Consider the following 19,849-nt stretch of genomic DNA (forward strand, 5'->3'; position numbering starts at 1 on the left):
TGTCCATTTGGGATGTGAGGAGTTAAATGCACTTTGCAACACCACTTCCTTTGTGGCTCTTTGTGGCATGACATCACCCCTCAACTGGGATATTAAATCAGAATGAACGAAACAAGATTAGCACAGGTGCACATGAGCTCTGGTTACTCCTAGCTGCCTCCCTCACCCCAACCCCAACCCCCCTACCTCCGCACCACAATTGCATCAATTTCACCATGCAGCATAAATTATGGGGTTGGGAAGTGTGTATATGTAATTCTCTATTTTTTCCTGGTCTGAGGGGTGTTGGCGAATAATTCAGGAGGCAAGACCTGGGCATCTGGAAAGACTAGACAAAAGAAGTAATCCTCTACACAGCTTGTTGTATTGTTGAAAATGGATGAAGCAGTGTTATGATGAGTTGAGTCAACTGGTCCATCTAGAGCAGGGGTAGGCAACCTAAGGCCCGGGGGCCGGATGTGGACAAATCACCTTCTCAATCTGGCCTGCGGACGGTCCACGAATCAGCATGTTTTTACATTAGCAGAATGTGTCCTTTTATTTAAAATGCATCTCTGGGTTATTTGTGGGGCATAGGAATTTGTTCATTCCCCGCCCCCTCCGTCCCCAAAATGTAGTCCAGCCCACCACATGGTTTGAGAGACGGTGGACCGGCATATGGCTGAAAAAGGTTGCTGACCCCCAGGGCCGTCTTAGGCACCTTTGGCGCCCTGGTGCCGTGGTGCGACGGATCCCTCCGCCACCCCCCGCTGCCCCGTTTTCCAGCGCGACGGGCGGGCGGGCGGGCTTAGCACGCAGCGGAGTGGGCGGGCAGGAGCAGCTGCATGGCACCCCCCCTAGCGGGCCGGCGCCGTGGTGCCCTGCGCCACCCAGCCTGGCCATAGAGCCGGCACTGCTGACCCCTGATCTAGAGGACAGAATTGTGTACGGTAATTTGACTGGTAGAGGCTCTCCAAGGCTAAGGTTCAAACTAGCTCTGGCAGTGGCAGATCTGTGCATTTAGATATAGATCTCTCCACTCAACCCCCTCAAGACAGAACTGCAGAAAGAGGGAGTGAATGGTCTGTTTTTAACAGCAAAATGGGTGCAGAATCCTCCCCTTGCTTGCAGCTTATGTCCCTGTACAGGGTCCTTACTCTTCAAGCACTTTTCTCAGCTGAGCACACTCCTGCTATTGGAGTTTAGCTGAGAAGGAAAGGAGGAGAGAATCATCACAGAAACTGTGAACATTGGGTTGCCATGTATTTGTCCCAAAAAACAACCCCTTCTTTCTTCCATGTGGTTGGGGTTGAGCCACATTTAAGCATACAGGTCTGCTGCCATCAGATCTATTCTACTCATGATCTTTTAACTGAAGATGTCAGAAACTGAGCCTGGCACCCTTATGCATGCTATTGAGCCATAATTCCCTCCTTCCCTAATGTGTTTTTTTCTGAATACTCAGAAGAAAAGCTAAGAATAACCAGCACTCATTGTGTCTGTCAGGCAGGGAGGAGGGCTGTTGTTTTTTTGCTTGTTTGCTTGCTTGCTTTTTTGTCTCCCAATAGATGCAAGAGACCAAGAAACAAGGTCGCGTGTCCTGGAGTACAACGCTATGGGTTGATTTTACACTGGGCATGTGCTAAATAATCTGTACTGTGGTGTGAATTGGTCATACATGTGCTATGCACCACTGTTCCTTCTTGCCCTGTTGTAATCTGTATTGCAGAGTGATGCGGTTGCCAGTTGTCACTATCCTGCAGGGTGTCATAGGAAGGAGGTCATGTAGTGCAGGGTTGTGCCATGTTGGAGCAGTAGCTCTGTCTTAGGGCTCAGTCCACTGGGCACTGCTAAGCTCTTGCACAGCTCCCATTCATTTCAGCAAAAACTTCCCCCTTGAGGTTTTAGAATCTTTGCAAATGGAGAAACATGCCATTTATTTACTTGCCTGTTATGCCCATTTTCAACTGGGAGGAATTGGGGCACTGAGAAACCTGCTTAGACCCAGGCTGCTCTTATCTGTAACAGCCTTACCAGAAAATACAGGCGGAGGGAATTTATCTGTCAGCAGATTCACTGCTAGTTTTGTTCAGGAAAATGCAAGCAAGCATGCAGGGTCTATTAAGAATCCCAGTGGGGATTCATTGAGGGAAGGAGGGCCCAGCATCTGATATTACTCTTGGCTCGCGTCCTCCTATCCCAACAAGCTTTTGTTTCAGAGATACAGGCCTTATTATGAGCATGATGTTGCAAAGGCTGTATAAGCTAATTTATGGGATAGAATAAAGAAACATTAAGTCTGCCTGAGTCCCATTGGAACAGGGGTGGGGGTTAAATATCCAATTAAATAGTTAATTTCCTTAATCTAAACGGGGGTTTAAGCAATCCTTCAAAGGAATGAGAAAGGGGGGGGAACAGACCTCTCAGCCACAATAGTGGCCTTAAAACCTCTTTTAATCTTAAGAAGTCAACGTAGCTTAATGCAAAAAAATGCAAAGGCCACCAGCAAGGTTCCAGACATGACTGATGATCGGGTTGGCTTTGCAATTAACACAGGTTAGTTGCCCTTCTAGCATCAGATAAACCAAGTGGGGGTAAGGGAATAACAAAAGCCCTGGGCTTGTACAGTTGTGGTTCTTTTATTTGTCAAGCTATATGGCCTAGGAGTGGTATTATCTTGGCATGAGTGGAATGGGAGTGCATCTGTATGCGGGACAGCGTGGGTGGAAAGAGTTCTCAGATTACTTATAAGTGCTCTCTTCAATAGGAGATCTGGCTGAGGCTTCAAGAGAGGATACCTTGCCCTGTCAAAACTCCTGAGGCCGGCCAGAGCTGTAGATTTCCTGGAGGGTTTAGACAAGATTACCAGTCATAGAATGATATAACTGTAGAGATGGAAGGGACCACAAGGGCTATCTAGTCCAAACTCTGGTAATGCAAGCAGCAGCTTTGAGCTTTCGGGGGGAAATCAAAGTTGTTGAGCTTTTTTAAGGGCAACCGCTGATGTCAGGGACTGCAGAGCACCCATAACACCCAGGAACCACCATGCCACCCACAAGCTCCCCTGCCACACAGAATCCCAATCCCTGACATGCAGCAGCCTTCGTGCCGCCCTACAGACCACCTTACCGGCCTAAGTTCCCCACAAATTTGGTGCAGACCGAACACCCCACCCTGATTTGTTACGCTTCTCCAGGCTAAACATACCCAACTCCCTCTACCATTCCTCATAAGGCTTGGTTTCCAGACCCCTCATCATCTTGGACATCCTCCTCTGCACACCTTCCAGCTTTTTAATATCCTTCTTAAACTGTGGTGACCAGAACAGAGACCTCCAAGTATAGGGTGGTATACAAATTTAATACATAATTAAAAAATAACAATAACCTGCTATGTATCAACTTTGAATGTGTTTACATGTCCCCAAAACATATCAATGGATGAAATGAGATGAAAAGCAATCCGTGGCCACTGGAAAGCTCAAAAAGAATTTTCTTCACTGGCTCCTCTTTCATCTAGGAGTTATATAATCAAGAACACGGTTGCTCTCTGTGATGAATGGGGTTCAAAGTTCTGCAGATACTGCACAAACAGCTTTCTGAATGGCCCAGGTGGGTGCCTGAAATGTCTCATTTGCAAGCACTAGAGTGCTCATAGTCCCTTTATTTTACCTCTGATAGCAACTTGTGAGCGAACAAGCCTTCAGCCTGCAGTGTCTGTGAGAAGGAAAGTGCTGCTTCATCAAATGCAAATGCTGTCTGCCTGCATAGTAAAGTGCCCTATAACCTGAGAGTAGATATGGGATCTAATATGGAGAGAACACCTGGCCTCTTACAAGCGATTAGGACGTCACAGGGGCACCACCAGGGTGTCAGCAGAAAAGGGTTGGGACCTTTAGCAATCAAGCTACTTATGAACCAACCTCTCTATTTAAGCATCTTAAAGCATATTGGAGACATTAAAGAATCCAAACTCACACCATCCAAGAGAAATAAGAGCATGCTTTTAAATGACACAGAAGACAGCTTTCTTAATCCATGTCTTGCTTAGGCCATTAGAGAGGCTTGATTCACCCAATCATTCTTTGTGCAACCAACATCATTTCTCCAAGTCTGCACTACACCATGCTCATGGCAAATGATTTGTTGGAAATTTGCTGGACCACAGGTACAGTTGGAAATTTTGCACTTTGTCTCTCAAGCTACATAAAGAAGGCTTCTTATGGCAATTTGCATCGGGTCAAGTGCAGTGTTCGAAACTCCCATTGTTCTAGGGGCATTTTGTGACAGGGAATTTCATTAGCGCGAGCTCTGGGTGCAGTACTGCGCCTAAGATTTCAAATTAAAACTGCAGTGTGGAAGGAAAGGAGGGCCTTTTTTGCCTCCCCACTTCCAGCTACTCTCTGAAGACTGGAGAAAAGAGCCTCTTAAGAATATTAGGGGTAAGAATATTGAGCATATCACTGTTCATAGCATTAGAGTGAGGGGGAAATGTTACCGTTATCTCGCATGTTACACAGAGCAGGTTTTTCCAAGGCCACACAGGAAATCTGTGGCACAGCAGCTAATGGCTGCACTCCCAAAGAACACACGGAAAAGGTTTTCTCCAGACACAACACCCAACTAACTCATTCGTGGTTTATCACTTTCTCAGCCTAGTGAGCCCAGCTGGTAGCAGCTGCCTGGGAAAACTCTGAAGAAAATCCCCAGAGTTCAGGCAGATGCTGTCTTTTCCATCCATGAGACTGAAGTCAACAAAGCTAGACTTGCAAGCCCCAGGTTAGTGCCTGACCACCAAGAAAGCCTTCTCTTCTGTAATAACCATAGTATGAAAACCAGAAATGTGAAAGAGATATCATCACCATCATCAAAGTATCAAAAAGTCTATTTGCTGGAAAAGAACTAGTTTCTACCATAATTTGGTGCCTGGCGGCTATTTATGTTTTAAGCACTTAGCATCTGTTTGATCATGCGGAAGCCAATCTATTATTCCCCTACAGCGAAGATTGTCTGCCTCTGTAAATATTGGCACATACTGGCTTCCCTACAGTTCCATGGAAATCCCCTAGTTCCCCAAGATTGCTCCTGATTTAGTTATTACTTTGCAGTGCTGTCTTTGCAATTCCATCTTCCTCTTCCTAACTACAATTTAATTACCTCTGTGATTTCTACTTCTAAATTCAACTACCCTCCTGCTTAGTTTTGTATTGATTTGGATTCTTTTTTTCCCTTTTTCTTCCTAATCTATTCTTCTGCCCTTGATTTCTTTTTCTTATTCTTCTGTGTTCCCTTGAAAAGTCAGTTCTTTTACAGCTCATTCTTTTTTTCACTTTTCTTCTAACCTGTCCACTAATCTCCTCCTTCGGCATCAGCTCTTGATTTCTCTTGGTTTCCAGTGGTCATGTTTGAACATTTAGTCACAAAATAGATTCATTTTTCTTTCTGGTTCTCTCCCCACATCCCCAATTTTTTGTTCATCATCTAATCCTTGCCACCTTTTGTCAAATATGATTTCTCTTTATTCATCTCCTAACCCTGCCATGCCAACTTGCCTTTCTCCTAATGATGTTGTCTATTTTGGTGGTATCTATCTGCCATGCAACAGCTGCTAACTGCTCCTACTTTGACAAATGTGTTTCTTTTATTTTCTCCTGTTCCTTCATCTCACTCATGCTCCTCTTGTTATATTTTCTTTCCTTGCTCCTCCTTCCCTTTTTTGAGATTGAACATCTTTCTTAGTTTTTTAAATATTTGCTTCCTTAATCCTAAACATTTCTTTCCCCTGCCCTGTGCCCTCTGTTCTTTAATCTTTTACACTTGGATTCCATGTTTAAATGTCCTTCCCCCCCTAAGGTGGATTGATTTAAATTAAGGCTGTTAAAAACATGAATTATATCACCAATAAAAATACAGTCTTAAATCAGTGATTTAAATAAAGATACTCACCATGAATTAATGTATTTCTTGAACAAGCATACATTATTATTTGGCTGCTATAACAATTAAAATATATTGGGCTCATTTGGATAAAGCATATAGTATCTGGATCCCTGGTCTATGAAACCAGGAACTAACATTGAGCCTACACGTCAGAAATATCCCTTAAAAATATAGGAATAATGGCCAGCAATCACAGCATCCAAGATAAATCCACTGATTATTCACAATTCATCTCTTTTTTTCTCTAGCTGTTTTTACACAGGAACAAAGCAGCAGGTTAGTTTAACATCATTATGCGCCGATGTGCAACCAGCCCTTGCAATCTGCATTGTGGCACTGATCGATTGTACGTCACTCCTGCACCAATTTAAAACCAAGCCACAGGATCTGCACAAAAGACTTGCTCAGCCATTGATGCAATCATTGTGGCAGCATCTGTATGGAACTCTTGAATGAGGCCTGCACTTCACAGTCCATTATCTAGAGAACAATATATGTACCTCCAAACCCCTCATGTTTTTTGTCATGTCAGTGTAGCGGCAGTGGAGGGAGCAGATGCAGCCTTAGCTTTCTATGTGGTGCACATGCGTTTTCACACCGTTCTTGAGGTGAAAAAGCCACTGCAACCAGCCAGCTGCCTATCAATGAGTGGAGAAAGATCTCCCCAGCAAACAGGTGCTGAGACAAGTTTGGCTTTGGGTTCAGCAGCTAGCTCAGAAATAATATATATTGTGGCTTCTCTTGGACAGCAAAGACTGGGCAACTATAAACAGATGTCAAATGATTCAGGGCCTTGTATTTGTTTAACTGCAGATAGTGGTATATCACCTTTCATCTTATGTACTTTAAAGGTATGTGATCTCCTCAGACAATAGAGCTTCAAGCCATCTGCTAGGCAAGTCTGGTTGATAAAGCATTGAAAGCTACCTGTGACTAGAGTTTTGGGCATCTACCCTAGGGTAAGATTTAGACTCAACTTCCATCCCCACCCCACCACAGAGCTGTCGGTGTGCAGGTTTTCTGCAGCTCCTGCAGAGAATTATCTTCTTGAAAAGATGCTCAAGGGATATATGGAACTGTGTGTATGTGCGTGCGCACGCGCGCGCGCGCGCACACACACACACACACACACACACACACACACACTAGTGTGCATGCCTGCACACGCACACACATTATCTCAATGGCACCCTATGACCTTGTGGTGTAATTTCAATTTCTCCGCATCCTGCAGCAGTTGTCCCACAATTTGCTATTGCCACAGTGATTTCCTTGCATGAACATAAAAACAATGCAAACTGTTAAGCCTTTCAGTTGTAGTTGCACTTTAGTGCTGGTGTCAATTCCTGATGCGCTTGGCAGCATCAACAATGGACTAGCAGTCTGCTGGGTGTACTCATGGAAGTTCTTCCAAGAGTACTGCTGAAAATCTTCCTTTACCCTAAGGCAAAACTAAACATTATTACTTAAGTCTGTATTGCCTAGCTAGGACCCTGAGATCACGCACACACACACACACACACACAATTTAAGCCATAGGTGGGCAGAATGACAAAATGCATCTACTTAAAATCACTTGAACTCAGTTCAGTGACACCGTAAATCCTTAGACCACCATACCATTGTCAGAGTCAGATTTGTGAAAAGGTGCACTTTCCCCAGGGGATTCTAAATAACTTTAGTGATACTACATATGAAATCAGGGTGGTAATTCTTTAATATTGACTGATACAAAGTACAAAGGTATGTATCATGCTATGTATGTGGTGTTAGAGCAGGCATGGGCAAACTCGGCCCTCCAGATGTTTTGGGACTACAACTCCCATCATCCCTAGCTAACAGGACCAGTGGTCAGGGATGATGGGAGTTGTAGTCCCAAAACATTTGGAGGGCCGAGTTTGCCTATGCCTGTGTTAGAATATATGTCCCTTAATTGCTCATCTACAATGAAGAAAATGAAGTCTATCGGTTTAAAAATGAATTTTCTAACTATTCCACCAAGTTAAGCCCTTGAATATAATTTTAGAAAAAAATATAAAATACTGAAGAGCACTAAAGGCACCTCAGACTGGCGAATCATAGAATTGTAGGACTGAAGTGATCCTGACATTCACCAATGCAGGAATCTCAACTAAAGCATCCATGACAGATTGTCATCCAAACCACTGCTTGAAACCATTAAATGGAGAGTCCACCACTGCCTGAGGAAGTCCATTCCACTGTCAAACAGCTCTTACTGTCAGAAAGTTCTTCCTGAGGTTTAGTTGGAATCTCCTTTCTTGTAACTTGAAGCCATTGGTTTGGGTTCTACACTCCAGAACAGGAGAAAACAAACTTGTTCCATATTTTATGTGACAGCCCTTTAGATATCTGACAATGGCCATTATATCTCCTCTTAATCTCCTCTTTTCCAGGCTAAACATACCCAATTCCCTCAACCATTCCTCATAAAGCTTGGTTTCCACACCCTTTATCATCTTGGTTACCCTCCTCTGCACATGTTCCTCAATATCCTTTTTAAATTGTGGTGCCCAGAACTGGACACAGTTCTGCCCAAGGCAGAATAGAGTGGGACTATAAATTCTCTTTATTGGGACACTATACTTCTGTTGACGCAGCATAGAATAGCATTAGCCTTTTTTGTTGCTGCATCACACTGTTGACTCATGTTCAGCTTGTGGTCTACTAAGACCCCTAGATCCCTTTTTACATGTACTACTGGCAAGCCAGGTGCCCCCCCATCTTACATTTGTGCAGATGGTTCTTTCTGCCTAAGTGTAGAACCTGATATTTCTCCCTATTGGAATTCATTTAGTTAGTTTTGGCCCACTTTCCCAATCTATTAAGGTCATCTTGAATCCTGATTCTGTCTTCTGAGGCATTGGCTACCCCTCCCAGCTTGGAGTTGTCTGAAAATTTCATGAAATTCATTCATCCAAGTAATTTATAAGGATGCCAAACAACAATCGGCCTAAGACAGAACCCTGCAGCACCCTACTTGCCGCTTTTTCCCAAGATGATGAGGAACCATTAGTGAGCACTCTTGGGGTTCGGTTAGCTACAAATCCACCTAACAGTGACCTTGTCCAGCCCATATTTTACCAGCTTCTTCCCAGTAATATCGTGGGGGACTTTGTCAAAAGGCTTACTGAATTCAAGATATACTGTTCAATGTCCTTTTCACTTCTCCCCATATGTGAAAATCATCTATTACCAAACCAGTGGTAGTGCTGATATTATTTATTATTATTAACAACTCACCACACACTTTATTCAACAGCAGTTAACTCAGTGCCATAAGTATGGAAGAGATGAACAGGTAAATAAGTGTCAGGAACAGATAGGTCACAAAAGGGGAACTGTGTGCCTGTATCAAAACACCTTCATTCTCTTGTTTCCTCCTGAAATGTCTGAGAAAATCCCAGTCTCCTACATTCCAGCTTCGATCTCTTACATTAGGGGTGTGCGGTGGGGGGTTTACTTTTGCTTAAGGGCGGCTTCCATTACAAGCCTCGCCAATGATGAAATCACAGCACTTGAAAATCTTACTCAGTCCTGCCATAGAAAATTCCTTGGCTTTCACAACCATTACTTCCTTTTTGCAGCTAGATGGTCTGCTCTGCTGTCTGCTCTGCTGTCTTGCCTTTACGTGCAAGACAACAGCCCTGATTCTGGTTCTTTTGTTCCCGCACAAAGCAGAGTTCTCCAGCATGAGTTATATGTTTTGGTCACATACAAAACCCTGCTTAGCTGTCACACTGGAGCATTGTTACTCTCTCAACATAGCTAAATAAGTAGGAGGAAAGCGGTGGCACCACTTCCTGGGCTACTTCACACCTTCAATCCCATGCACAGGTATGCATTTTTTAGTATGGAGAAACAGAAGAACTAGCAAGTGACAGAGGTAGATCACGCTTTATTGCTATGGGAATTTGGCCTCTGTTCTTATTAGGGTAAGTAAGGGAGAGCTGTCAGAACTGAAGAGTGTGGGTGGGATATATCAAGACCTGAAACAGCAAAATATTCTCTGAAATTCACTACGAGGAAGGGACACTTGGCTGCGTTCCCTACCCCCACCCCTTCTAGGATTAGCAAAAGTCAGTTCTGACTTCCTTCCTCAAGTAACAAATGGTGTTCTACTCCTTATATCAGCTCGATTATCTCACCCATTGCTGGACATTGGCCAATTCCACATAAAGCCCCTTTTCGTATGTATCAAAGCGGATGGAATGTTCAGCACATTTTTTCAATGCAGCCTCACTGGCCCCCTTTTGCAAGGGCAACGTTTGCTGTTTCGCCGGAGCCAAACACTGGCTTCTAAAATGGCAGTTAAAGCAGCTTTCTGAAAGGGGGGGGAGAATTGACACTCTCTCTTAGGTCCCTGGAGACTGCCTCCCCTGATCCCTCATTTTAAATGGCTTTAGGGTCTTACCTCATCAAGTTCCTATTTGAATTCTATTACTGCAGTGTAAGGGCTTGGGTTGGTCTTCACAGCTGTTCCCCTCACAGCCCCCTGCTATATTGACTCTCACCATCTTCCTGTGCTGCATCAAGTAATCTCTGTTTTCATGCCTTTGTAACCATGGCTGGTGGCATTTTTGCTGGTGGCATCATCACCATCACCATCAGGTATCTTTAACTCTGGGGTGATCAATTTCTGTTCCCCCCAATTCAGACAATTTTGACACCACCATTGTGTGAGGAAGCTCAATTATTTGTCAGATGAAAGGCTATCACACCTAAATTCTTCCTAGCTAAAGGAACAGGAACCTTAGTTCACCACCATGTTGTTTAGTCGTTTAGTCGTGTCCGACTCTTCGTGACCCCATGGACCGGAGCACCACCATACAAAGATCCAAACCGTTTATGCTCACTACTACCCATTCTATGCTCCCCCCACCACAAAAAAACAAAACCACGTTTTAGGCATGTCATATGCAGCATATAGCCAATTCTGATTGTCTATACTAGTATCAGAGGATAGAGGTAAGTATGGTTCTTGCTTTTACTGAGGTAACTAACATCTGTTGGGCAGGCAGTTTTGGGTTGCGTGTACAACAGAAAGAAAAATCCATAAGGGAGAATGGGGGAAAACTCTACATTCCCTGTCCTCAAGTCAGTCATGCTTCATTTTTTGAATCTTTGCCAACTGTTATATTTCTCCAAGGTGCAAGACCTTACGTAAATAGGAAAGCAACCATTAACACCAATATTATTATTATTTTTTAAAAGCATTGGGCAAAAACACCCTTGAAAGGATCGGCCCTCATGAGTTGCCAGTCCAGATTTTCCTCTGGTAAATGTGCCTCACCAGGACCAGCTCTACTGGTTCTAAGTAAAGAAAAATGTGTCATTTCCATAAATGACTTATTACTAATGACACAATCGCTGGGCTATGCATCTCATGACATAAAAGGGCTTCCAAGCGCTGCAGGAGAATTCCGATTTTGCGAAGAGTGCAAGGGCTGTGGGAAAGTTTCATGGTTCCATCGTTTGTAAAAGTAGGTCATTCTACTTTTTAAAGCTGCTTTTCATTTCTCTTCTCACCTCTTGGGCTAGCCCTGCAAGTAATAAACCACTATGGATGCCTTTTCAATAAAGGAGTTGTTCTCAGTAGAGAAATGCAGTCAGGCATATTGAGCAGCAAAGCAAATGCCCAAGATCCAAAGCTAGGGACAGCATAGTGCCCCCCTTCCCTCGATGCCTCTTTTTTATTTTGCCTGTCTAGAAGGTAATTCCCCCTCTCCTTCCATCTGCACATCCACTTGATAGAAAGTGACCTCTAAAGAAGGTAGCAGTGAATGCATGATGCTTTCTCATGCATGGAGATGTCCCCAGGAAATTTCCACAGCTCCCTACCCTTCTGCCCTGAAGAATGTGGTGAGTTACATAAGGAAGAATCTGCCTCACTCCTCTGAGTTTCCAATTATATTCCAGTTTTAATGATCCCAGTTTATTGTGAAATTAAGTCCCCCCCCAATCCTTTTTTTAATAAAAAAAAATCCATACCCTGTTAAAGGGGAAGCAACTCTTTTTTTCTAGATGAGTGCTGCAGCACTGCACATGTAGGACCACAGAGGGACTCAAGGCAATCACCACCCAATGCCCATCTTCTTGCAGCAGAGAGAGAGGGAGGGAGGGAGGGAGGGAGAGAGGGGGGGGAAGACCTACACTGAAAGAGCAGCACCTTTTCTGATTGTTCTGTCACATTCCAACAGCCCAATTCTGAACATGTCGACTCAGAAGTAAGTCTTACAAATGAGATTTTCATGCCCGTGCTTAAGATTGCTGCCTGTTGTGTCCTGCATCTGCGAAGGCTGGAAAAATGATGCGCATTGTCCCCCCCTCCTGCCATCAGAATTTTAAACTTGTCCCAATCCTGTGATGGCAAGATGCCAGCTGCTAACCCCCTCCCCACTTGGCACACTCAGGAGGCAGGATACATGGTTCAGGCAACAGAATCTATTCCTCCATCCTGCACACACACACACCCGGACACCCCCCCCCCAAGCACATCCCAGTCCCATCCCCATTCACACCCCCGTCTAAAAGAGATGGGAAATCCAGAGAACCAACCTCGCATCTCCCTGCTCTCCTTCATCCGTCTCACCCTGATTTTCAGCTTCATCTGCTCTTTGTGCATGTCTGGCCAGAACTGGTCCTCAGAGGAAGCAATCATAACATCCAAAGGCATCCAGGCAGCTGGGCTGCGTCTCTCTCCAAGAGCTACCTCCTGCCCTCGCAAAACAACAGTTGCCGGAGGTGGGTGGCTGGGAGCCTCCTATTTCCAAAAAAAGTAGGGGAGCCTGAAACACCCCTAGATCCAGCTTCTTGGAGAAATAAAAAAGGGGAGGGAGGGAGCAGGACAGGAATATTCCTGCTCCTTCTCAGCAGAACGATTCTCCCCCTCTCTCCACTCCTTGTGTATGTGCAGCGCCAGCTCCAATGAGGCTGAATGAGATCAGCACATGAGCAACAGCCGTGCTGATCCACTAAGGAGCAGTCATAGCTAACGGGTCAGGCATGCAACCGCATTCCTTACTCAGCACACAGACATGCAGTTTAACTCAAGGGCTACGGTACTGGCATATGGTTCACTCAGCTGCTTAAAGGGACAACATCCCTTTCCCCTGCTTCCTCCAACCACCCTAGTGAATGGCAGGCGGCAGGGGTAAAAGAAACAGCTCTGGTGCCTTTTGTTTTTGCAAGTCAATATATCTGCACAGCAAACTGAAGCTTTAGAAGGCTGTGCAGCCCTGCTCATCCATTTGATACACGTTCTATGGCTTGGTCCCAAAGCACCAACAGAAAGCAGGAGGAAGTGTGGTATAGTAGGCAGAGTACTAGCCTGAACAGCTAACGTCTGAGCTGGCAGTTTCCTGCACAATCCATTGCATCTCCCCTGTGATGAGGGGTGGCAGTGCAGGACGTTACATCCTCTTCCTGCAACTCTTTGAACTTCACCTCTCCACCACCTCCACACCTAGGAGAAAACTATGTATCTCATTAAAGACTGTTCTGGACAGCAGTCCCATGCTGTCCTTATTTTTGGTCATTGCCCAGCTTCTGCTCCATCATGAAAGCATTGCTTTTAACAGCAAATCTGCACTACGACATTTGCCCATTCGTTAAGCTGGAACCAGGGCTCAACTAGACTTTGCTTCATCCCAACACCAACCACACAATGCATATAACAGAATGCACACAGGTATTCATTCCAAGTCAGCTAGGGAACAATTTAAATGAAATTAATTGTGGCAACAAAGTTATCCATTTTTATGGGGGTGAGGAAGGTTTTGTAAGGCCAGCGGTTAATTCAGAAAAAAACCTCTTGCTTTCAAATCCCAATGTGTCACCTTTCCACATTTTGCCTCTTAAAATATGGCACTGCTTCCATCCCCAGACACCCTGGTGGTGTCAGCACCCCACTGCACGCTCAACTCTCCAACGTGTAAGCTCTTTGCCACTTGCCACTGCTGGCCCTCCAGTCCCCGTTTGCATGCACAACGTCCCAGTTTCAATCCTTGCCACCTCCATGTAGCACTGGGAATGTCATTTGAAACCCCAGAGAGCCACTGCCAGTCAGTGTAGACAATACTGAGCTAGATGGACCAATGGGCCTGACTCAGTGTGCGGCACCTTCCTAGTTTCCTAACCCGTTGGCCTAAACATATCCATTATCCAAATCTCCTGCTCCACAGACTGCCACCCTTTCTGCATCCAGCTTCCATGGCCTTTGCACTCTGCTCTGCTCTCCTTTACATTTCATGCTTTTTGACACCAATGCAACAATCATAAAGGGAGAAGTGGAAGAAGCTGATATTGAGGCCTGGCTCCTAGTCCTGAACCTGTGTGGACTATGGTAAGGGTACTCCACACTGGTGACAGAGGAGAGCTTGATAAGGCAGTGGGGCAGCCTTGTTCTACTGTGACAAGGGCACTGGACAAGCGTATACTCAGTATTCTTTAATTGCCTTTTATGCCCTGATGCTTTCTAAGTCTGTTCATGGACTGAATGGTTCCTAGTTCTATGGAAAACCGTCCAGGATTAGATGTACTGGATGGGATGCTTTGTCTCTTTAAAGCCAATGGTTTACAAGGGCAAGGAATCCAAGGCTGAACTGTTTCATGGGAGTTCAGTGTTTTTCCTTAACAGTGACATCACTCCAGATGAAGTCACCAGCATTAAATAAACCCTCCCTCCCACCCACCACTCCATGATTGGAACCAGTGTTCTAATGAGACTTGTTATTGTAACAAATATGGGTTTGATTATTATCATATGTGGGTTGGAGTTTAGAGAAGTACAATGAAACTACACTGGAGAAAAGGGGCAGTGTTTAAACAGAGGCGGTACACTGAATGCTGCTCCTGTTAGCCCTCGGAACATATCGCTTGACCCCCAGTCAATGTATCATGCCAGTGTACTGCAGCAAAACTGGGGTAGAAGAACATAACATTAAAGGCAATTGCATTTGCTTTCCTAGTATTTTGAACTGCTTCCTGAAACTGAGTAACATTTTCACTGGGTAAAATAGGTTTACCCAAGCAAACCTGTTATTTACTCTATTTCTGAACACTGCTTCCTGAATCTATTTTTAGGGGGGGGGGTACCATATGCGGCGATGTCCCCTCTGCATTATGGCTGGAGTTTCTTAATGAAAAATCAGGTCATATTTTATAACATACTATGTATGTATTCTCTTCCCAGTTGTATTCTCTTTCCAGTTGAACTGCTCAAAATTAACCTTCCTCCAATTTTTAATTAGACATTCCTCCAATTAAAAAAAAGTCCACCTCCGAACAATCAAGCAAAGTGTTGATAATGTGTTTAAAGACCTGGTCTAGAACTAAGGTACCATAAATATACCATTTATCAACGGAGAAGCCACTACACTGAGATGTATGAGCTCAGTTTCTTATCTTTTAATGTTATTTAATTCACTCCTTGGCTTGTTGCAGCTGAGCAAGCCCCTTGGACAGTAGACACTGCTTCTTATCAGGACTTCCTATGCTCTCTCTTTAGCACTTGGGTGAATCCTGCAGGTACTTTAAGAAAAATAAGCATCTTTTGTTGCCCATTTGCAGTGCAAGTCCTCCTGGCATGCAGACAACCAGGGCCCGTGCAAACATTACAGCAGCGCTGCTCCCTGCAACATTGACACGGACTGGCACAACACAACTTGTGAAAGCAATCAAAAAGTGTCTGCAATACTGAAAGCACTTTGTACTTCAGCATTTGGTTTATCAAAAGCTCCAGCTGGTGAGAAGGAACATCTACAACAGGGGTGGGGAACTTCTGGCACTCCAGAAGTTGTTGGACTACAACTTCCACCACCCCAGACTATTGGCCATGCTGGTTCAGAGTGCTGGGAGTTGCAGTTCACAGGATTCCCATGATCTACAACAATGGAAACTTCCCACCTTTCCATTGCATGGCTTCTTTAGGTAGCTCTGTCAGAAAAAACAAAAAAAAGCAGTTTTCTTAAAAGAAAACAAATATTAACAGGGAACAGGCTCTTAGTTTTACACACACCTCATTTCTATTTGCAAGCACTGAATTATGACATGGCACAGTACTTTTGCCATTTTTGTATGTAGAAATTTGCTGAATGCTTCTCCTCTCCTACCCCCTGCCCCAAGCAGCCCCACGCAATGAGTTTCTTGCTCTTGGTCCAATTGTTACAAAAGCTGTCTTGGTGGTGTGGGGGGAGGGAAGACAGTGGGTGGGAGTGCATTCCAAAGAATAATTATAGAATCAGGAAAACAAGTCTTCTGATGATGACATTGCTAAACAGAATGTTATAGAAAACAGGCTTGGAATACAATTCACTCAGTCATGTGACCTGGCTCAGTCTCTCTCTCTCTCTGAATGAAGCACTCAGAAACATCTAAGATTCTGGCTGGTGATTACACTTCCACTGGGGGCACTTTGTACAGGAGTGAAGGACAGGCTAGCCCATGGGTAGGCAAACTAAGGCCCAGGGGCCTTCTCAATCCAGCCCGCGGACGGTCCGGGAATCAGCGTGTTTTTACATGAGTAGAATGTGTGCTTTTATTTAAAACTAGTGTATTTCAGCCCGTTCAATAACGGGCGCTAGAACATCCTGGGGTTCGGAGAAGCGCTTGCGCAGCGCTTCTCCGAACCCTGGGATCTGTCCTTGTTGTCGGTGGCAAGGGGACAGGAACGGAGGAGGAGAAAGCGCTGCTTTCTCCTCCTTCCTTCCTCTCCCCCAGCCGCCGACAGGAAGGACGCGGGACACAAACGCCTACCTCGCCGCCGCCGCCGCTCCTCTCACGGGCCAGGGAGGGTTGTGAGGAGGAGGCCTCTGCCGGCCTCCACCCTCGCTTCCCTGACGTGCCCTGCAGTGAGGCGGTGTCCGGCCGGAAGCGACAGTTGGAGGAGGCAGAGGGGGGGAGTGCGCACGTGCAGTCTCTTCGTCCAATCCCTGTGTCCCTGGGCCACATGCGCAGTAACCCAGGGACACACGGGACAACTGGACGCAGAGACACTTGCACTTTATTATATAGGATGCATCTCTGGGTTATTTACGGGGCATAGGAGTTGGTTCATACTTTTTTTCAAAATATAGTCCGGCCCCCCACAAGGTATGATGGACAGTGGACCATCCCCCTACTGGAAAAGTTTGCTGACCCCTGTCTAGCCCCTGGCAGCAAACATAGCCACCATTCTCTTATCTTCTGTATGATGCTTCTAGAAGAAAAGAAAAGAAAGAAGAGAAAACCAGGGAAGACATCCCTCTTCCTGATTCATCTCACCTTAATCCAGGCACCCCCAAACTGCAGCCCTCCAGATGTTTTGGCCTACAACTCCCATTATCCCTAGCTAACAGGACCAGTGGTCGGGGAAGATGGGAATTGTAGTCCAAAACATCTGGAGGGCTGAAGTTTGGGAATGCCTGCCTTAATCCACCTCCTTTCCTTGGAGGGATGGATCAGGGTGTGCTCACACAGGCACCCCTCTCTGAGTTGTTTAAGGAAGCATAAGAGGATAGAGGGTGGGGGGAAGACAGCAGAGTTGGCAGATTGGGAGCTAAAACAGTCTTTGTCAGAGCTCCAAGATTCTGCATGCAGGACCTGTAGTTTACAAGCTGTGTTTCAGGGGCCTAAATAGGACAGGCAAAGACAGGGGCTTTTCATGTGCCGTTTTGATACCTGATGGGTTAAGGCTTCCTCTGTGAAGCCACTGGCTTTTACTGACATGTATGCTCAAAGCATCCTCAAAGCATAACAAAATATTATGGCATTTCTAATCCAAATGAATAAAGGAATTATGAATGTAAAAATATAAGAAATTCATATCAATTTCCATGTAAAATTGGAGGTCACAATGGCAACTCCCAACCACCGACTGACTGGAGAGAGTGTCCAGAAGAGAAGAGAAGAGAAGAACATTTATAGCTCTAAAAAAAAAGGAGGCCAGCCAAGTGGGACTGGTGGGGTTTTTCCCCTTCTTCCTCCTTTTTTTTTTGGCATAAGGGAGTTCTACCATTGTGGGTCTAGCCTTGAAAAGGCCACGCTACCAAGCCTTGAGCTTGCAGCATATTCCCGAGCTTACTTTAAAAGAGGGGGGCAGCAGGGGAAAACACTAAAATAATAATTCTCTGCACAGAGCTGAGAATTAGTTCTTCTTCCAAGTTGCTGGGCAGGCAGCTGTGCTTTGCTCAAAAATTAGTACTACCCAATTCACCTTTAGTTTTATTTAAAAGTAATGATATGCCACCGTTTATATACTGTAATATCAGGGCGGTGTGCAGCAATGAAACATTTCACTTACACATGCTTGTTCAAGGCAATCCGTTGTTTGACTGTGAACAGATATGGGTATCCTCTGGAAGACTTCTTGTCTCTGCTTCAATGGACCAAAGGCCATACCTCCAGGCCACTGTGACTAGTGCTGCTACCGTAGGTCCACATTAATCCCCATCACAGATGCCAAATAACTGGCTGAATGGCGCCCACACACGAGTAGAAAGATACATCACAAATGAACAGCATAGGAGCATGATATGCTGTGTACATAAGGGGAAATTGGGCTGCTATGTCATAGCTCTAAAAACGACAATCAGATTTTCTGAACTTGGTTGTGGGGGGGAACAAAGATGAATAGGGCTAACAGGGAGATTTTTGTACATGATATCATGTAGATGCCCCACAAAAAATGGGCAAACAAAGCATAGCAACAAGACAGTACATGACCAATGCGGAAGCAATCACCTGAACTTTCAGTATTAAACTGAAAGCCATCACCACCAACTATGATTCTCTGTGGATGCTCAGTGATATTGAAGAACATCCCTCGGAAGAATCTCTATTGGAATTTCACTGGAAAAGAGAATTGCGCAAGTATCAGTACCGCCTGCTTTCGGACAGTATTCCATTGGGGCCTCTCTCTCTCTCTCTCTCTGTGTGTGTGTGTGTGTGTGTGTGTGTGTGTGTGAGAGAGAGAGAGAGAGAGAGAGAGAGAGAGAGAGAGAGAGAGAGAGAGAGAGAGAGAGAGAGTCGCTAGGCAACTACAAATGATCAATGTGTTGCTAACCCACTTTCCAGAAGTAAAGGCTGCATCTGTTACAGGTTATTTGACTCCATCTAATAAACCAGTTTGTACTAGGGGACCATTGAGGTTCCTGTTGAGATTAAGAGGCTAGTGAGCGCCTTTGGTTTGCTTCTGGCAAACTGCTTCATTAGCACTTCATTAACACCTGCTGTTAACAAGCTTTTAAGGAGGCTGCTGCCTAAGCAGACAGCAGCTGCAACCTCAGCTTCTGGGCCAACCCAAGAACATATCCCCATTCTCTTCCCCAGCATTTATGCACAAACTAATGTTTCTATCTCAGTACAGTAAGCAGTCATGTCAATGATGAACCACTCCTGTCCTGAGAGTTAACGTAAGTGTGAAAAATGGATACAGAAAAGATAATTCCTTTAGAAAACTAAACTGATACCTTAATGGTCATATCTGACAAACCCCTGAACTTATATCTATTATCATGCATTCGATGAAGTGGGATCTTGTTCATGAAAGCTTATGTCATAGGGAACGTTCACTATTTCACTATGCAAAGCGTGCTTCACTATTTTTTGCTGGAAACTGATTTATTAGACAAATCCAAACTAAGCCCAGAAGCTTTCTTCTGTAAAAATTTCCAATAATGCCTTGTGGTTCCCGAGTACAGTATTTACATGTTTTCAAAATCTCCCAGTCCACATTCCTGTAGTTTCCTTACAGGCCTGTCCTGTGGAAAACGTAGCAAACTGGAAATGCCAAATCCCTTAACAAACCATATCTAAAGGCATGATATAATCTGCCACCAAACATTAGCTAGAATGGAATTCAGTGCAGAGAACATGGATTGGCAGCATATTAAATCAAGATGGAATTAAATTAGGATGCCAAGTTTCAAAAGTCT

General features: G+C 44.8%; 1 protein-coding gene across 2 annotated transcripts in view; it reads right to left on the bottom strand.

The window, feature by feature from the left end:
- DUSP8 (dual specificity phosphatase 8) overlaps positions 1–19,849 on the bottom strand; it is a 73,854-nt gene that overhangs the window by 8,034 nt on the left and 45,971 nt on the right. The window contains exon 1 of one of the 2 annotated variants that reach the window (XM_060276335.2): positions 12,495–12,862. The exons of the other annotated variant lie outside the window; for it this stretch is intronic. Coding sequence (XP_060132318.1) covers positions 12,495–12,612 — 118 coding nt within the window. The 5' untranslated portion in view covers positions 12,613–12,862. Of the gene's footprint in view, positions 1–12,494; positions 12,863–19,849 lie in introns of those variants that run through there. 2 annotated transcript variants of the gene reach the window in all.

Source organism: Zootoca vivipara, chromosome 1, assembly GCF_965207765.1.
Source record: "Zootoca vivipara chromosome 1, rZooViv2.hap1.1, whole genome shotgun sequence".
Classification (NCBI taxonomy): Eukaryota; Metazoa; Chordata; class Lepidosauria; order Squamata; family Lacertidae; genus Zootoca; species Zootoca vivipara.